The sequence below is a fragment of the Nanorana parkeri genome, unplaced genomic scaffold (assembly GCF_000935625.1).
Source record: "Nanorana parkeri isolate BGI_ZX_2015 unplaced genomic scaffold, ASM93562v1 scaffold2024, whole genome shotgun sequence".
NCBI lineage: Eukaryota > Metazoa > Chordata > Amphibia > Anura > Dicroglossidae > Nanorana > Nanorana parkeri.
The window spans coordinates 71425-89180 of NW_017308292.1; the positions used below are offsets into that span (position 1 = coordinate 71425).

Here is a 17756-nt window from a genome sequence, read left to right on the forward strand (position 1 = left end):
TTTTTCTGTACTTGTAGAATATTTAAAGGGACAAATCACAGGGAAATGTGCATTGTTTGTTTGCTAGTGTCCCAGGAGGATGGACATATTTACTAAAGCTGTGCTGTTAATTTATTTTCTTTATCATCCATCGAGTGATGTAGGATTTTAGAATAGTCCGATATGCGGGTTATACAGTCGCCTAGAGGAGTTTTGGGTTACTGGCAAAACAAAAAAAGACAGCCCCATATAACGCCTCCAACCATCATGCCAGTAGTTCCTAGCGTCATAGGAGTTTTGATGCCTTTTCCTTAGCTCTGTTGTAGAAAACCCTAATATCTCGATCAAGTTTTCCCCAGTCATCTTCCAGGACAGCCAATGAGAGAGAGGGCTCCGCCCACCTAAAACCGGAAACACATCATCCACATTAGATAAAAAGACACTCCTACAAACCCCCCTGAGTTTTTTTTTTTTTTTTTGTGTTTTCTTCGGCCGAACAGGAGAAACTTGGTCTCGGAACCAGGGACAGTAGATCCTGGAGATTGGCATTGCTGGGCTTCCGGATCGGCCAAGGTTTCCTTCCACAATTGAAGGGTTGGCAACCATCCTCCGAGGCGTGAGTGACTCCAGATGGAGATCCCCCTGCGTGTATCTCACAATAACGTGTTATTGTCCTGCTCCACGCAAGGGGTGCCCCCCCCCCCTCCCAATCTGCTCCCATTGCACTGGTTCCCGGTGTCCCTATGTGCCTTATTACCCTTTCCCTCGCTGGAGGCCTGGGGATCCTGATTGACCTGGGCCCCCCATGGCTGTTGTGGGGGGGCGGGTCTCTCTGACTTCCGCACATTGCGGTTGTGGGTGGGATTTGGTCCCCCTGAAAGGTTGCTTACCGTGCCTGGAGGCTCGCATGAGGCCAGCTGGGGAATAAGGAGACATTGATTCGGCCAGGTGCTGGTCATCTGGGAGCAATGGTGGCGGAGTCCAGGCGGAAGTGATGTCACAGGTGCACTTCCGGTACGTCACTTCCGGCACATCACTTCCGGTTTTCGGATCGAGGAACTCGGCGTGCGTTCCAAGCTGGTATACATGCTCAGTGATTTAAAGGGCAGATGGAGGGGTCATGGCGGTGTTGGCAGCAGCTAAAAACACTCGGCCACGCTACAGGGCGTTGGGAACACATCGTTATACCTGACTGGGTCCACATACAGCCAGGTGGGATGCCAGGAGTGTGCCAGGTGCGAGGTCAGCGGACGGATCACCATGCCTTCAGACGCTAGGCCACAGGCTGCCTCTCCGGATCTGGGAAAATTGCGCAAATGTAGGCAAGTTTTTATTGGGGAAATTCTCTCGGGTAGCGGGTAGCTCTCTGCACTATATCCAGGTGTTTTGGGGGATGCACGAGATGTGGCATGTGGACAAGGGCACGAGGACTCAGACGACCTTTATTTCTTATCCTCCACAGGTCAAAGCCCCTGTTGATAAGCCCCTTGCTCTAGCTACTACTTCTCGCCCAAAGGGTAGAAGATGCACCTCTTGCAACCTCCCTTGCAAGCTGATATCCAAAGAGTCAGCTGGGATGTTTAAGGGCCTTATGGATACCATGAGGGAGGAAATGTTCTCTACGTTTCAGTCTTTCCGGTCTGTCATTCAGAGCACAGAGCCTATTTTAGGGGGGCAAAGCAATCCGGATTCCTCAGGTGAGGGTTGCTCGAGTGTCTACACTGAGAGTGTAGCCAGTGGAGAGGCACCCAGTGATTGTTCCGATTCCCCACAGAGGCCAGATGACAGAGAGACTCAGAGGTAGATTTTCAGGAACCAAAAAGGGCCAAATACCTGTTTCCTTCCTTTGAGACCGGCGAGTTGCTAAAGGCCATTTGGGATACCTTTTTAGGGTTGAAGGAAGAAATGACTGAGCTCTCGGTACATGATAAAATGTACAAGGGGCTTCAGACCAAAAAGGGCCACACCTTTCCGGTACACAAATCCCTGCAGGACATGATCAAATCTGAATGGGAACACCCACAAAAGAGGATATTCCTTTCCTCTAGTCTTAAACGCAGATTTCCCTTTGCTGAGGAGGACGCAGCAATTTGGGAAAAATGTCCGAAATTGGACACGTCGCTATCGAAGGTCGGATTTGTCTTTTTGAGGATATGGGAGTGCTGAAAGACCCCATGGACAAAAATGCGGAATTTTTTCTTAGGAACGGTTGGGAGGCGGCCAGCGCTGGGTTCAAGCCTGGCCTCGTCATCACGTGTGTGTAGCCAGGACCTTGGACATCTGTCTTGTGCAGCTGCGGTCACACATGGAAGGAGGTACTGAGAGGGAACAAATCTTGGATTCCCTCCCTGTCCTGATCAAGGCCGTGTCATACATAGCTGACGCTTCTGCAGAGGCTGTGATATACTCAGCAAGAACTACGGCCTTGATTAACTCATCCAGAAGGGTGTTATGGCTGAAAATGTGGACTGGTGACGCAGCCTCCAAGGCGAAGCTTTGCGGATTGCCCTTTAAAGGGGATCTGCTTTTTGGGCAAGAATTGGAGACTGTGTTAGACAGGTCTGCAGACAGAAAAAAGGGTTTTCCCCCGCCCAGGAAACCACAGCAAAGTTTTTTTCGGGGGCAAAGGGGATAAAACTTTAGGAAAGGTAAGAGGCAGGACCAGCCCAAAAGCTGGGCTTTCAAAAGAGGGAAGGGTGAGAGTGGCTTCCTTTTTAACCCTCCTCAACCTGGGCCCAAACCACAGCGACGCCATGACCAAGGTGGGCGGAAGGCTGGGGGACTTCCTCCCACGTTGGGCAGCACTGTCGGACAACAAGTTCATCCTGGGATGAACTTGTTGTCGGGGTACAGGATAGAATTGACGGGTCGACCCCCCCCCTCTCCAGACATTCACATCACTCGCCAAGGATCCACAAAAGGCGAGGCTTATGACAGTGTCCCTTCAAGACCTGCTGGACCAAGGGGTGATTGTACAGGTGCCAAAGCAGGAAGAAGGGAGGGGGTTTTATTCTCGTCTGTTTTCACGGATGACACACTCTGGAAAAGGCAGGTTGATTTTAAACCTGAAACCTTTAAACAAGGTGGTACGTTACCAAAGGTTCCGTATGGAGTCGATCTTCTCTTTAACCAGTTGCCGTCCGCCCGTAGTAGAAAAACGGTCGGACGGCACTGTCGCATATGCTACCACAGGGAGCATTTTTGGCAATGATAGATCTCAGGGATGCATATTTGGTCTGAACAGGGGATTGGTACTAACGGACCCCGTCAGACAATCCTTGCTTTGGTGAACAGTGACAGTCATGACCTTGGTGGAGTCAGCGGGAACCTCTCAGGGTCACCACGGACGCTAGCGCGTGGGGGTGGGGAGCCTACCTCCAGGATCTCATGTGCCAAGGGTCGTGGGATCATGTGTGGTTGCACAGGTCTTCAAACAGGGAAATGAAGGCCGTCGGTCTTGCCCTCTTTCATTTTCAACATTGGTTAGCAGGGACTCACATTTTGATCCTGTCAGACAACACCATAACAGTGGCGTACATAAACCGGCAAGGGGGCACAAGATTACAAACTGTGATGTCTTTAGCGGATACAATCCTCTCCTGGGCAGAGACAAAGCTCCTGTCCTTTGAATGGTCTAGCGGATTCCCTCAGCAGGTGGGATGTGAGGAGTACGGAATGGTCACTAAACTCACAAACCTTACAGTGGATAGTCGGGGGGGTACCGGAAGTGGACCTTTCTGCTTCAGCAGCAAACAAAAAGGTGGGCCAGTTCTTCTCCCTCACACGGAACGACGGAGCTGTGGGGGTGGACGCTTTTGCCCACTCTTGGAAATTACGGTTGGTATATGCATTCCCCCCTGCACTTGATTCCAAAGATTTTTCAGAAGCTAGAGATGGGAGAGACTGCATAAGTGTTGATCGCCCCATTCTGGCAGAAGAGACCTTGGTTCACGGCACTGCTGGATCTGAGCCCTTTGCCTCTACCATTGAAGGAGGATCTTTTGACGCAGGGTGTGGTGTATCACCCGCAGGTACAAGCACTGCGTCTAACAGCCTGGTTATTGAGAGGGACTTTTCTTAGTGGGTAAGGGTCTCTCTGAGAATGTAGTGTCCACTCTCCTTAGCAGCAGGAAAGCCTCCATGTCCGCTATTTACCAGTAGTTATGGAAGTTTTTTTCCACTTGGCGGAGTGAAAGGGGAGTCGCCACTACTGGGACGGTGGCACATGTTTTAGAATTCTTACAAGAAGGGTTAGATAGGAACCTTGCTTGCAGCAGCCTGAAGGTACAGGTGTCAGCACTATCCAATTTTTTTAGATGTCAGGCTTGCAGAGGTGCCCCTCGTGAGAAGATTCCTAAGGGCGGCTGGGAGATTGAGGCCACCAAAGGTTAAATGTTTTCCTGCATGGGACCTGTCCGTAGTACTTCAGGGGTTCCTCGGACCACCTTTCGAGCCAATTACGGACTGTTCCATCAGGGCACTCACTTTGAAAGTAGCACTTCTGGTGGCCTTAGTGTCTGCCAGGAGAGTAAGTGAGGTTCACGCTTTTTCTATGCGGTAGCCCTATTGCACAATCTTGACGGACAGGATTGCGACGTGATCCAGCCTTCTTACCAAAGGTGGCCTCTCCGTTTCATAGGATGCAAGAGATCGTCATCCCTTCTTTTTCCACTAATCCTAAGAATTACACGAAAAGGGGATGGCAGGGCATAGATGTGAGCCGATGAATGCTGGAGTATCTGTCCGAGACTAGTTATTGAAGAAAGTCAAGTAACCTTTTAGTCTTGTTCCAAGGACCAAAGAGAGGCAGTAGAGCTTCCAAAAGCACTATAGCTAGATGGATTAAGGTTGCCATTTCCAAAATTTACTAATCTCAGGGAAAAGGGCTACCTGAACATTGCATGGCACATTCCACCAGAGCTTGGGCTACCTCTTGGGTGGTAAGAGCAGGGGCAACATCAGATCAGACCCTAAGTGAGTAAGCATGGTTCTCGCTAATCCTCTCATTGGCTGTCCTGGAAGATGGCTGGGGAAAACATGAGTTGGGTACCTGGTAACTCTGTTTTATCAGGAATCTTCCAGGCCTGCAAGTTCGCTCCCGATGTTTAAAATTTAAGGAGGTGCTAGACCCCAAAGGGTCAGGCGATATGCGTTTTAAAACAAAGAAATGTTGAGTGGCTACTCGTGACGGCCTTTGGTCTTTAAATTTTACTTAGGTGGGTTTGTAGGTGGGTTTGTAGGAGTGTCTTATCTAATTTGGATGATGTGTTTCTTGTCTCAGGCGGGCGGAGCCCTCTCTCTCTCTCATTGGCTGTCCTGGAAGATTCCTGGAAACAGAGTTGCCAGGAACTTAACTCATGTGTTGTTGTTGTTTTTTTTGCTTTTTCTTTTTTACTCTCTAGATATTTTTCTTTGTAAGCCTCAAGCAAAACTCCAGTTTCACTGCGTGACCCGGTCTCTTTTTAGAAGCTATCCAGATAGGCCTATTCTCAGCAGTATTTTGACCGAGTCTAGCCTGGAATTTGACCCTTGAGACTGAGCTTTTTGGACAATTTTTGTATGTCCTGAAGAAAAAAAAAGAAAACTGTTCCTCAATCAAACACTATAAAATCCTTTTCTTGAAGTCCACTGAGGGACACAGGTCCCATCTCTGTGTTTATGATCATGCTCTTCAGGGCCATCCCTTTTTAATGAGGCTGTTGCCTCAGGCGGCATCTCTTTGGGTCACGTGGGGAGGCGGCATGAAGAGCGGTATGGCTTCACAATGTTTGAAGTGTGCCTGCTGCCCCCTTTCCGGCCAGGAAGTCCCAGGTTGCTAAGAGCCAAGCAGGGAGATGTATAAGGGCCATACACCTCTCCCTCCCTAGCTCTTAGCAACCTGGGACGCACTGGCCAGCGTCCCGCCCAGCTCCTAGTAACCAGTGACGTTACTGGTTGCCAGGAGCATGTGTATGGCCGTTTCACATCTCCCTGCCCCGGCTCTTGGCAGCCTGGAACGTTCTGGCTAGAAAAGGCATTAAGGCTGTGACACACTGCACGCAAAGCAGTGGTGTGCTGCCTTCACGTGCAGTGTCATGTAATTTTTTTCTCTGGCACGTCAGCTTGCGAGAGCTCGCATAGCTGAGCGTGCCGAGATGAAAAAATTGCATCTGCAGCTAATCGTTTCGCACGTATAAACCTGCGTGCGAGCCGATGGGCTGAAGATGCAGTCATTCATTTGGCTGCACTCCGCTCACACACTGGATGCGAAACTCCATGCCTGACAGTTTTGATTCGCTCTGCACAGCTTTGCATGCAATGTCTCACGTGCTTCACTCTTTTCTGTCTGGCGGCTCTGGCTCCTCTACCATCTCCCGCTGCTCTGATTGCATGTACCTCCCACCACCTTAAGCGGTAAATAGGCTAGTGACACCACTAATGCACTTAGTACTGCTTTGCTACAAAATTGAGACATGCTGGAAGTAACAGAGGTTATCCTGGGCTGGCTTTCAGGTTTCTTCTTCCTAGACCGCGCACTTAGTTTAAATGGTTTCAACACTTCACAGCAAGCGGAGCGTAATGCACACTTATAAAGCATACATTTGTGCTTTATGAATGTGCTGTTCTTTTAAATTTTTGTTTAATACCTGGGTCCCTTTTGTGTTTTATGTGGTGCTTTCAATATACATGCGAGACAGAGCACAGCATATAGACTATGGCCTTTTCAGCCCGGATCCAAATCCCTTTTAACCTCACAGACTGTAGTTGGCTTAATACAAATACAAGCTTGAATATGCACGTTTTTTCCTCTTTGTATGACGTTTCACCTCAATGTTGTTATTTTAGTTGTAGTTTTAATTTGAGTGATTTGGGCTGTCCTCAGAGAAAGTGTTCGCTTTATTATATATCTTTTTTAATATAAATTTTATCTCTTACCATAAGGCTGTTCATGAAAACCAAATACTTATTGTTATTGGAGAAACTGGCTCTGGAAAAACCACTCAGATCACACAATATCTCGCAGAAGCTGGCTACACAACAAGGGGTAAGATCGGCTGTACCCAGCCCAGAAGAGTGGCTGCCATGTCTGTTGCCAAAAGAGTGTCTGAAGAATATGGCTGCTGTTTAGGGCAGGAGGTATGTTAATGTTTTATGTTTCTTGTTAATATTACACCGCTCATCCTCTGCTTGTTGCTGCCATCTTGGATCTGACAGCAAACCCTGCAGACACAGATATGCCAAATCTGTGTCTAGCTATATCAATCCTGCACCTGCATAGTTTCACACTAGAAAAGTGTTCCTTTACTACTTTCACACAGTTCGGCCTACAAAGGAATTCAGTCGATGTTGCTGATCCATCTTGTGTGTGATGATGAGGTCTGGGGAATTGGGCGTCGTATCCAAAATTTAATTTAATTCCCAGAATAAACAGTCCGCCCAGAGGCCATCATAAATTCATTTTTTATTAACTTAAAGTGACAGAGGCAAAAACATTTTTTCCCTCCCCCCAATGTTAATGTTAGCACTTCCCTTAAATGATGTCTCTTTTTCCGATCTTCCTCTTCTTACCTGATGTTTTCAGCCTTATCTCCAGCAGTGCGGCGGCTCTCCGATCCAGCGCTGACTGCTCTGTCCCTCCGATCCAGCGGTGCCTGCATGCGGGTGCACGCGTCCATAGACTTACCTTGCGTCCCTTGTCGCGTTCCGTCCAAAAATGAGAACTGTGCATGCGCGCGCCCCAAGGTCCTTTGCGGCCGCCTGAGAAATTTCTAATTTTCGGCACGGGACCGTGCACGGAACACAGGTGAGTCTAAACGGCTGTTTGTAGATATATGCAAAAAAAACGGGAGGGTTTAAATATCCTTTAAGATCTGTAAGCCTATCCAAGAATCCTTAAACATTCTTTGGTCTGGCATTTTATAAATGTTGTTACATCCATTAGTAGGATTTGGCAGGCCGGAGCACTGATAAACGGAGACTTTAAGCATGTCGTAACATTTTGAGGCTATGAAGTGCCTTAAACTGGCCATACAGTGATAGATTTTTATTTTTTAATTCAGCATATGAACTAAAAAAAAAAATCATCCAAAAGTCTAACAATTGAGTGATTTACGTTTGTTGAACCAGCAGGGCCACCCACTATAAGAATGTCAGCGGTTTCCTGTAAATCTCCCAAAAATCTAACAGTGTATATGGCCAGTTTTAACCAGCCATATTTATGCGTCATAAATAGTTCATGGGGATCCATATTCTTTTCTCAGTACTTCTCACTGCCAAACCAAACTCTGCACATAAATCATAATCCTTGCTATGATACAATTACATTTATAATGAATATCTATCCAAATGTATAAGTACATCATGCTTAATTTGATATTAAACATGACTATGCTATCGTGTACAGGAGGCAGAATAGACTTATTCCATCTCCTGTGTTATCCAGACCTCTGATGTATATAAAATGTAGTCTCTATCAAATAGAAATTTTATTTTGCATAATATATGGGTTGTCAGGCTCTAGCATGTGGTAAAATAAAAATATAACTGCATTTAGAAAACTGACATGGGGAGGGCCTGATGAAATAACATAAAGTGCTTAAGCCCTATTCTCTCACATCCCTGGGCTCTATTTTTTTTTTTTTTTTATCCACACCTTTCTTCTTTCCCTCTTTCATATACTTTCCTAGGAGGGAGAATTGTTTTATAAACCTGTGTCTCATTGTGATCATCTTGTGCCGACCCCACTATATCAAATCATGTCCTTGGACCAACATTTCTACTTTATCTCTCAAACCAATTCTAAAACCAAAACATATCCCTTTACTCCTTCTAGTGTTCGTGATCTTGGGTATTCTTATATATAGTTTACTGTGTTACTACTTCCTTACTACAAACAATTGTGTATTTAAACCCCTATTTCCTCTTCTATCTCCTCCCCAACTAATTCATGTGTTCCTGATTTTCCATATTGATTTATCTCTCCCCTTCTACTCCTACTCTGTGTATAATCCCTTTCTCTCCTCTGTGTTTTAGGATACCCTATATTGGGAATCTATATTAAATTTGTGTTTAACCCCTAGTGTATTATCACTCCCTCTCTTCCCCTCCCCCCTTTATATTTCATCAAAAAACAATCTCAGGTGCTATGTCCATATTAAAACCAATAAATTCACCACTATTTAATCCCCTTTATAGGAGCCATCTATATTCTAATCCATATAGAAATTAAACCCATATGTCAATATTCTTTTATTTTATATTTAGCTATGGGGATTCCTCTCCAATATCTCTCCATTTCCCCTCTAGCCCATACTTATAGATTCCCAAACTCCTCTAAACTTTTATATGTCTCCCACTCCCAGATCTTATTATACTTATCCTTCCTACCCGCATCTCTTGCCCTCAATTCTTCCATATATCTTATCTCCTCCATTATGTTTTCCCAGCTCTCCAAAGAAGGTGTTTCCATGGATTTCCATCTACGAGATATATCAACTCTGGCTGCTGATAGCATAAATCTTAGAATATCTTCCTTTTATATTTTTTTATAGGTCCGGGGATCAGAGATGGTAGGGCAATTAATGGACCGCCCTCTATGTCTGATGATTCCATATAGCGGTAAATTTCAATTGTGCAATTAAATATTGGGAATGGATCTGACAGTATCCCGTTTACCCTAACTCGTGCCGTAGGATGTATATGAAGTGCCATTACCTTGGATACAAATGATTCTCCCATTCCCACTTGCAGGAGAGACTCCCTAAGAAAATGCCAGTTCACTCTGTCGAATGCCTTCTCGGCATCAACTGATAGAAGACATAGTGGCTTATGATCTTTCTGAGATACTGATATCAGGTTAATAACCCTAGTAGTACTGTGCCTGGCTTCCCGCCCTTGGACAAAACCAGTTTGATCTGGATGTATAATTTTAGGTAATAACTTTTTTAATCTAGATGACAAAACTTTTGCATATAATTTAAGGTCTATATTAATAAGGGAAATTGGGCGAAAATGGCCACATTCCAATAAGTCCTTTCCTGGTTTTGGGAGCACCGAAATATGTGCCTCTGAAGTCTGAGGGGTAAAAGGGCATATTTCTGTGACAGAATGACATAATTTCGTGTAAAAGGGTCTTAATTGTTCCTCAAATTGCTTATAAAAACGGGCCGTAAATCCATCGGGGCCAGGTGCCTTATTAATCTGGAGAGAAGATATTACCTTTTTTATTTCCTTTTCTGAAAAAATCAGATTACATTTTTCTCCATCCTCCAAAGTAAGCCCAGGCATACCAGATTCTTTTACATAGTTGCTTATTTTGCCTATAAATTTATCTTGAGGCATGTGTCCATATCTACCTCGTATTGAGTATAAAGAAGCATGGAGCTTTCTAAAGGTTTTCACTATGGAGGATGGTGAATATTGCATAGTCCCATTTCTATCTTTAATTCGAGTTATATAGTTATTGGGGGCCCTTGGGTGAATATTCCTGGCTAACAATCTTCCACACTTATTACCTTCCTCATAATAGTGTTTCTTACTATTGTCTCTAGCTATCAATGTTTGTTGGTCTAGAACAGCGTTTTTCAACCACTGTGCCGCGGCGAGGACGGGAGCAGGATGGAGGGTCAGGAGAGGCAGATCCTGGTGGTGGGAGACTCCATCATCAGGCGGACTGACAGGGTAATCTGTCATCGGAACCGTGATCGTCGAACAGTGTGCTGCCTGCCGGGGGCTCGTGTTCGACACATTGCGGAACGAATTGACAGATTACTAGATGGGGTTGGGCACGACCCCGTTGTCATGGTGCACATCGGCACCAATGACAAAATAGGAGGAAATTGGAGTATGAACATTGCGAATATCTCTTGTCTCTTTTAAGCAAGTAGAATAATCCGTCCTCTTATTCGCTTTGTTCATTGCCTCCAAATCATATAGCTTCTGAAACCATCCCTTCAACTTTCTTGCCCTCTTTCTTCAGTCTAGATCCGTGTTTGACCAATATACCTCTTACCACAGATTTTAAGGCTTCCCACTGTATAGGGCTTGATGTAGGGTCACTAAGGTTGTCTTTTATAAAATTATTTATTGTATACGTTGTTTCTACCTGACAATCTGTATCCTTTAACAGGTTATCATTAAGTCTACATGTTCCCATTCCTTTATTCCCCTTTTCTAATTTTAAAGTTAACGTCACTGGTGAATGATCTGACCATAATATCGGGCCTATATCGATCTCTGGATAATAATCTAAAAGCCTCTATCCATATGTGGTGGATTCGGCTATATGATTTATGGACCGTAGAATAGTATGTATAATCTCTTTTCGTAGGGTATAGTATACGCCATCCATCTACCAACCTCATATTTTCCATTTTATGTCTAAGCCTATTTATGGCATTTCCTGAAAAGGAGGGCTTATCAGTAGTGTCTAAATCTGCATCATTAATTAAATTCATATCTCCCATCACCAGACTTGTGCCTACCCCATATTGTTCAAATCTACGCAATACCTGCAAACAATACTTATGTTGTCCCTTATTTGGGGCATAGATATTTGCCAAAGTAAACATTTGATTATGTAAGGTAAATTTCAAAAACACATATCTCCCCTTTTCATCAAAAACTGTGTCTGTCACATTAATTTGCACATTTTTATGAATTGCCACAGAAACCCCCCTTGTTTTTTTAATCTGGATTTGTACTATGGATCCACTGTGTATAATATTTATTTCTTATTTCTGGATTTGATCCCCTCTTAAAATGTGTTTCTTGTAGGCATAAAATATAAAAAAAAATTCATGGAAATGGTATAGGATCTGTTAACGTTTTTCTAATACGTTAAATCCCCTGACATTATAGGTAACCAAAGCTAATCTATTCATTTCTCAGCTGTGTGCTCCTCAAAGTACATTTTGCAGACTATCCGTTCATGCACTCCATAACTTATCAATCTCCCCATCCATACTATATAGATAGATAGATAGATCTATATATCTATATATATAGATATATATATAACATATCTATAGAGATATCCATAGACACATACACACTGAGTGGCCAGATTATTATGACCACCACTCCAGTACTTTGTTGGGCCACGAGATAACTCCACGAGATGACTTTGATGGGCCGCCTCGTGACTCCACGAGATGTTGAAAGGTGATGCGAGGAATCTGACACTGCACTGTTGCCCTTCTGTTGTCTTGTACCATCTTGCCTCTCTCTGTTCTGCCCTATCATTGACTAGTCGCTGACTGCCACAATTCGCACGTTCAGACCCAGATTTTCGGCTGACAGTCCAGTTTTTAAACACTTTAACAATGAGCCCCTCTTGAGCATTTAACGAATTATCCTGTTTTGCTGATACTCGCTCCACGGCTCACACCAACAATCTTCCCACGTTCAAAGGCTGTTAAATCGCGTTGTTTACCCATATCTTCAGAAAAAAATTACTTCTACTGTCATGGTATACAACCTGCTTCCCTATTTATAATGGTCTGGCCCTCTAGCAACTTCAGTGCGAAATTATAGCTAATTAGCCCACAAACATCAGGTGGTCATAATAAACTGGCCACTCAGTGTATATTACATCATACATATACATATTTATATATATCCTCCCATTACCCGCACTCTGCCTTCCCTTCTATTCTATCCAGAAAAATGAATATATGAAATATAACATGGGAATGTAGTGTGGGAAATGGGTGGACCACACCAGAAAAAATACATAACAGAAAAAAGAAAAAAATGGGAAGGGAAAAAAGAATATAAAAAGGCAACAAAGGAGAGAGATAGAGATTGAGTATTTTCTCCCTCTCTCACATCCCTCTCAAAACATATCCCTTCCCCTTATTCCCATTCACTTCCTCTGTATTCCACGTGACTTCATAATTGTCCATTCTTTCCTTGATGATGCTTCTCCCTTGCTTAGTTTATTTAGTTCTTTCAATTCATTTGGCCACTCTGGCAATTGCATTAGGGGTATTTCTAAAATGTCCAAAAAACCTGGTAAGTCCTCCAGTGTTCTGAATCTAGCTGTTCTGCCATCTCTGTGTACTATTAGCTGAAAAGGAAACCCCCAGCTATATCTTATCCTCTTCTCTTGTAGTACCTTCAATATTGGCTTCACCGCCCTTCTAAGCATCAATGTTTGTTTTGAAAGGTCAGGAAAAATAGTCACTGTGTATTCATCATATGCCATTGATTTCTTATGTCTTGCCATTAAAATAGCTTCCCTTTCAGCATAATAATGTAGTCGGCATATCACATCCCTTGGTCTGGTAGAGTCTCCTTTGAATGCTCCTGGGACTCTATGAGCACTATCGATTATTCGTTCAGTCTCAGGAGTTTGATCTAATATACCATTTAATATTGACTTTACTATTAAGGAAAGGTCTTGTATTTCCAAGGACTCGGGTATACCACGTATACGCAGATTGTTTCGTCTGCTCCTATTTTCAATGCCATCTAACCGGAACGTCTTATCCTGAATCTGTTTTGACTGTTTATTAATAATTTGCTGGTGTGTATCTGATCTAGACAGACACAAGTCCATATTCTCCTCCATTCCATTTACCCATTATCCAATATTGATAATATCTATCTATACAGCCTGCAGTTGTTCTTTATATGTTGCTTCCAGTCTAGTTATATAACCTTCCATGTCTTCCTTATTTGGTAGAGATCGCAAACATTCCCTTATGTCCTGTTGTTCCTCCCCCTCCTGCAGCAACAAATGAGCGCTTTTTGGGCTATATGGAATCTGTTCTGTATTCTTTTTTGCCACCTGTCTCCCACCAGGGGAAACCTTGGGCTGCCATATATGCAGGTTTATCTGTTATAACATAGTCCTGTATAGTTTACCGCCTGGTAATGAAAGGAGCTGAAGAGAGATCAGGCCACTTCTGCTGTGCTTGTGTCTGGCGAGACACTGGAACTCGGCGTCCTACGTCATCAGCACGCTACGTCCCCCTTCTACAGGGCTGCCTCACGGATGCCCTGTAGACGCCCCACAAAAAGCAGCTGGGGATCTCAATTTTCCGTCAAACTAAGTGAAGAGTAATTTTTGAGGACCAGTAACTCTAATACATCAGATTAGACTTGGAATCTACCAGAAACCGAAGACTGGGAGAACCTTACTAAGTACTTTTTTCTTCTATTGCCATTTATTGTACTGTTGCTCTTATTGTCTGTGTTCATAATATATTTTCTGTAAATATTTTTGTCACGGTTTTCTTTTTTTCCTTTTATTAGATATGAAATGTAAAAATGAAGCTCTATATCTAATTCTTTCAATCAGAACTTTAAGGCTTCTTTCTTCTTTGAAGAATGCTACCATATTTCAAACTCCGTTATATTCCTGTCTGGAGTGACAGTTACATAGTTACATAGTATTTGAGGTTGAATAAAGACATAAGTCCATCAAGTTCAACCTATTGCGTGTGTGCATTTATGTTTGAGCAGGCGTACCTGTAAGAGTGTGGAAGCATTCAAGAAACTCATGGACGAGTTCTTTGGAGACCATAATATACAATTATGGTCTCCGAGGAACTCATCCATGAGTTTCTTGAATGCTTCCACACTCTTAGCTGAAATCACTTCCTGCGGCAGCGAGTTCCAGACCTTAACCGCTCTAACTGTGAAGAAGTTTTTTTCCACCAATTTGTGGTGGTGCCCTCTGGTCTTTGTTACGGAGCTAACCGTAAACAGTTTGTTAACAATGTTGCTGTCACCATTGAACAGTTTATACAGAAAAATCATGTCCTCCCCTTAATCTCCTAACCTCCAACGAGAACATATTTAATTTTGACAAACCTTGTTTCACAGTTCAGATCCTCTGGACTTTTTTTGTTTCAGATCAGTTCCTCTGGACTTTTTCCAGCTCAAGGCCATCTTTTCTGAGCATCGGTGACCAAAACTGGACCGCATACTCCAGATGTGGCCGAACCAGTGATCTGTAAAGTGGCAAAATTATAGACCTGTCCCTGCAAGACATTCCCTTCTTAATGCAAGACAGGACTCTGCTTTGTTTACAGCAGCCTGGCACTGCGAGCTGTTCTTTAGTCTGCGGTCTATGATGACCCCCAAATCCTTCTCCGTTTCTGATTTACCTAGTGGCACACCCATAAGTGTATAGTCCATTTGCCTATTTTTAACTCCAAGGTGCATTACCTTACATTTATCGACATTGAACTTCATCTGCCATACAGTTGCCCACTCCCCTAGTTTATCCAGGTCCTCCTGTAATGTTACAATGTCTAAATCCGTGTCTATTACCCTCCCAATTTTCGTATCAGCAAACACTGAGACACGGCTACTTACTCCCTCCCCTATATCATTAATAAATAGGTTAAAAAGCATGGGACCCAGCACTGAACCCTGGGGTACGCCACTCATGACCTCAACACAATCTGAAAAGGTGCCGTTTAGCGATACTCTTTGCACGCGTTCCTTTAGCCAGTTTTCTATCCACGTGCACACTAATTCATCTATGCCCATAGCCCTTAGCTTGTATAACAAGCGTTTATGTGGCACCGTATCAAACGCTTTAGAGAAATCCAGATATGCTATGTCCACGGGCCTCCCTCCATCCAGATCTCTACTTACCTCTTTGTAAAAGGTCAGCAGGTTGGTCTGACAAGAAAGATCCTTCCTTAATCCATGCTGATTATCAGTTATTATGCCATGATCCCAGACGAATTCCACTTAGTAGTCCTTAATAATTCCCTCTAACAGTTTACATACTATACATATCAGACTAACTGGTCTATAGTTCCCTGGTTGGCATTTTGACCCGCTTTTTGAATATAGGTACCACATTTGCCCTTCGCCAGTTGCTTGGCACTCTACCAGCCATTACCGATTCCTTAAAAATGAGAAACAATGGTTTTGTTATCTCCATGTTCAGCTCCTTGAGTACCTTGGGATGTAGTTTTTGAGGTCATAATGCTTTATTTGCATGTAGTAGTTTAAGCCTATGTTGTATCCCAGTTTCAGTCAACCACTCAGGTGTATTTACTGTCAAATTTTGTGTTTTATCATGTACATTGGGCCCGTCTGTTTCCTTGGTGAATACCGACGAGAAAAAAGTATTTAACGCCTCAGCCCTCTCCTTGTCGTTTGTGACAAACCTCCCATTTATGTCCTTTATTGGGCCTTTCTCGTCCTTTCTCCCCTTTTTACTGTTTATGTACTGATAAAAAAAATGTGGGTTCTGTTTACTAACTGTGGCGATATATTTCTCACCTTCAATTTTAGCTGCCCGGATTACTAGTTTACATCTTTTATTACATTCTTTGTAGTTTTGGAATGCCAAAACTGACCCCCTCTGTTTTATACTTAGTAAATGCCACTTTCTTTTCCTTATGTGTTTTACCGTTTTATTTAGCCATATTGGCTTTGTTTTCGATCTTTTATTTTTGTTACCCAGTGGTATGCACCTTTTGTAATGGCATTTTTTAAAATGTTCTTGAAACAGTCCCACTTTTGGTCAAAGTTTAGTTTATGAAATAAGTTTTCCCATTTTGATTTCACCCACTATATTGCGTAGTTTATCAAAGTTAGCCTTCCTGAAGTTTAGGCTTCTCGTCTGCCCATTCCCTTTCCCTTTCTTGCACCCAATATTAAAAGCAATCACCTTGTGATCACTATTACCCAGTGTTTCCCCGATTACAATATCCTCAATTAACTCCGTATTATTGCTGATGATCAGATCTATGATGGCATTTTCCCTAGTAGGGACTTCAACCATCTGATCCATAAAATTGTCTCGCAACATATTAAGAAAACGGGCCGCCTTTGCCGATTTGGAAGTTCCATTAGCCCAGTTGATGCATGGGTAATTGAAGTCTCCCATAACTACATTTCCCTTTTTCTCCGCTATTTCTATTTGGCATTGTAGGTGGGCCTCCTCCTCTTCCCCTATATTTGGAGGTTTATAACGGACACCCACAATAAGTTTACGGTGAAGGTTCGTTCTATCTAGTTCGAGCCATATTGATTCCACATCATCTCCACCACCCTCCTGTACAGGTTGTACCCTTCTATGTTAGCAGCCCAATCGTGCGTGCGGCCTAACCACGTTTCTGCTATTCCTACTATATCGTAGTCCTCCTCAAGTAACATAACTTCAACGTATTCTATTTTGTTTGCTAGACCTCTAGCATTGGTGAACATGCATTTAATTTTTGTATTTTTACTGGTTAAATATTTGCTCCCCACTACTAGTTTTAATTGTACATGTTATGGTTAGTCCATTCCTACTTGGATCACCTTGGGCAATTCGATTTATTTTATTGACTAAATTTAGTATGTTCTCTATATTGGCTTGATTTACTACTTTGACTATATTCTCTATCTTTGCTTTATTTACTAGTTTTACTCTGTTGACTGGAGTGAGCCCACTATCTAATCCATTATTTTTTTCTTCTGTGTTATCTGTCATGATTGGTTCTTTAATATTTTGATTTTTATTTTAGGCATCTGGAAGTGGGTGGGATATATTTGGCAGCAAGTGAACATTTTGTCCCTGAAGTTCATGTGTTGAAAGCAGAAAAAATTGGCAAGCGTAAGGATATGAGTGACTTTGGCAAGCGCCAAATTGTCATGGCTAGATGACGGAGTCAGAGCAACTGCCAAAAATGCAGCTCTTGTTAGATGTAGTCTGCAGTGGGTTGAAAAGTGGTCCAAGGAAGGACAACTAATGAACTGGTGACAGGGTCATGAGCAGCCAAGGCTCATTGATGCATGTGAGGAGCGAATGCTGGCCCGTTTAGTCAGATCCAATAGAAGAG

General features: G+C 43.3%; 1 protein-coding gene across 3 annotated transcripts in view; it reads left to right on the forward strand.

The window, feature by feature from the left end:
* DHX8 (DEAH-box helicase 8) overlaps window positions 1–17756 on the forward strand; it is a 103427-nt gene that overhangs the window by 46605 nt on the left and 39066 nt on the right. For all 3 annotated transcript variants that reach the window (XM_018572421.1, XM_018572419.1, XM_018572422.1), the window contains exon 13: window positions 6901–7095. In XM_018572421.1, the coding sequence (XP_018427923.1) occupies window positions 6901–7095 (195 nt within the window). The remainder of the gene's footprint in view (window positions 1–6900; window positions 7096–17756) is intronic.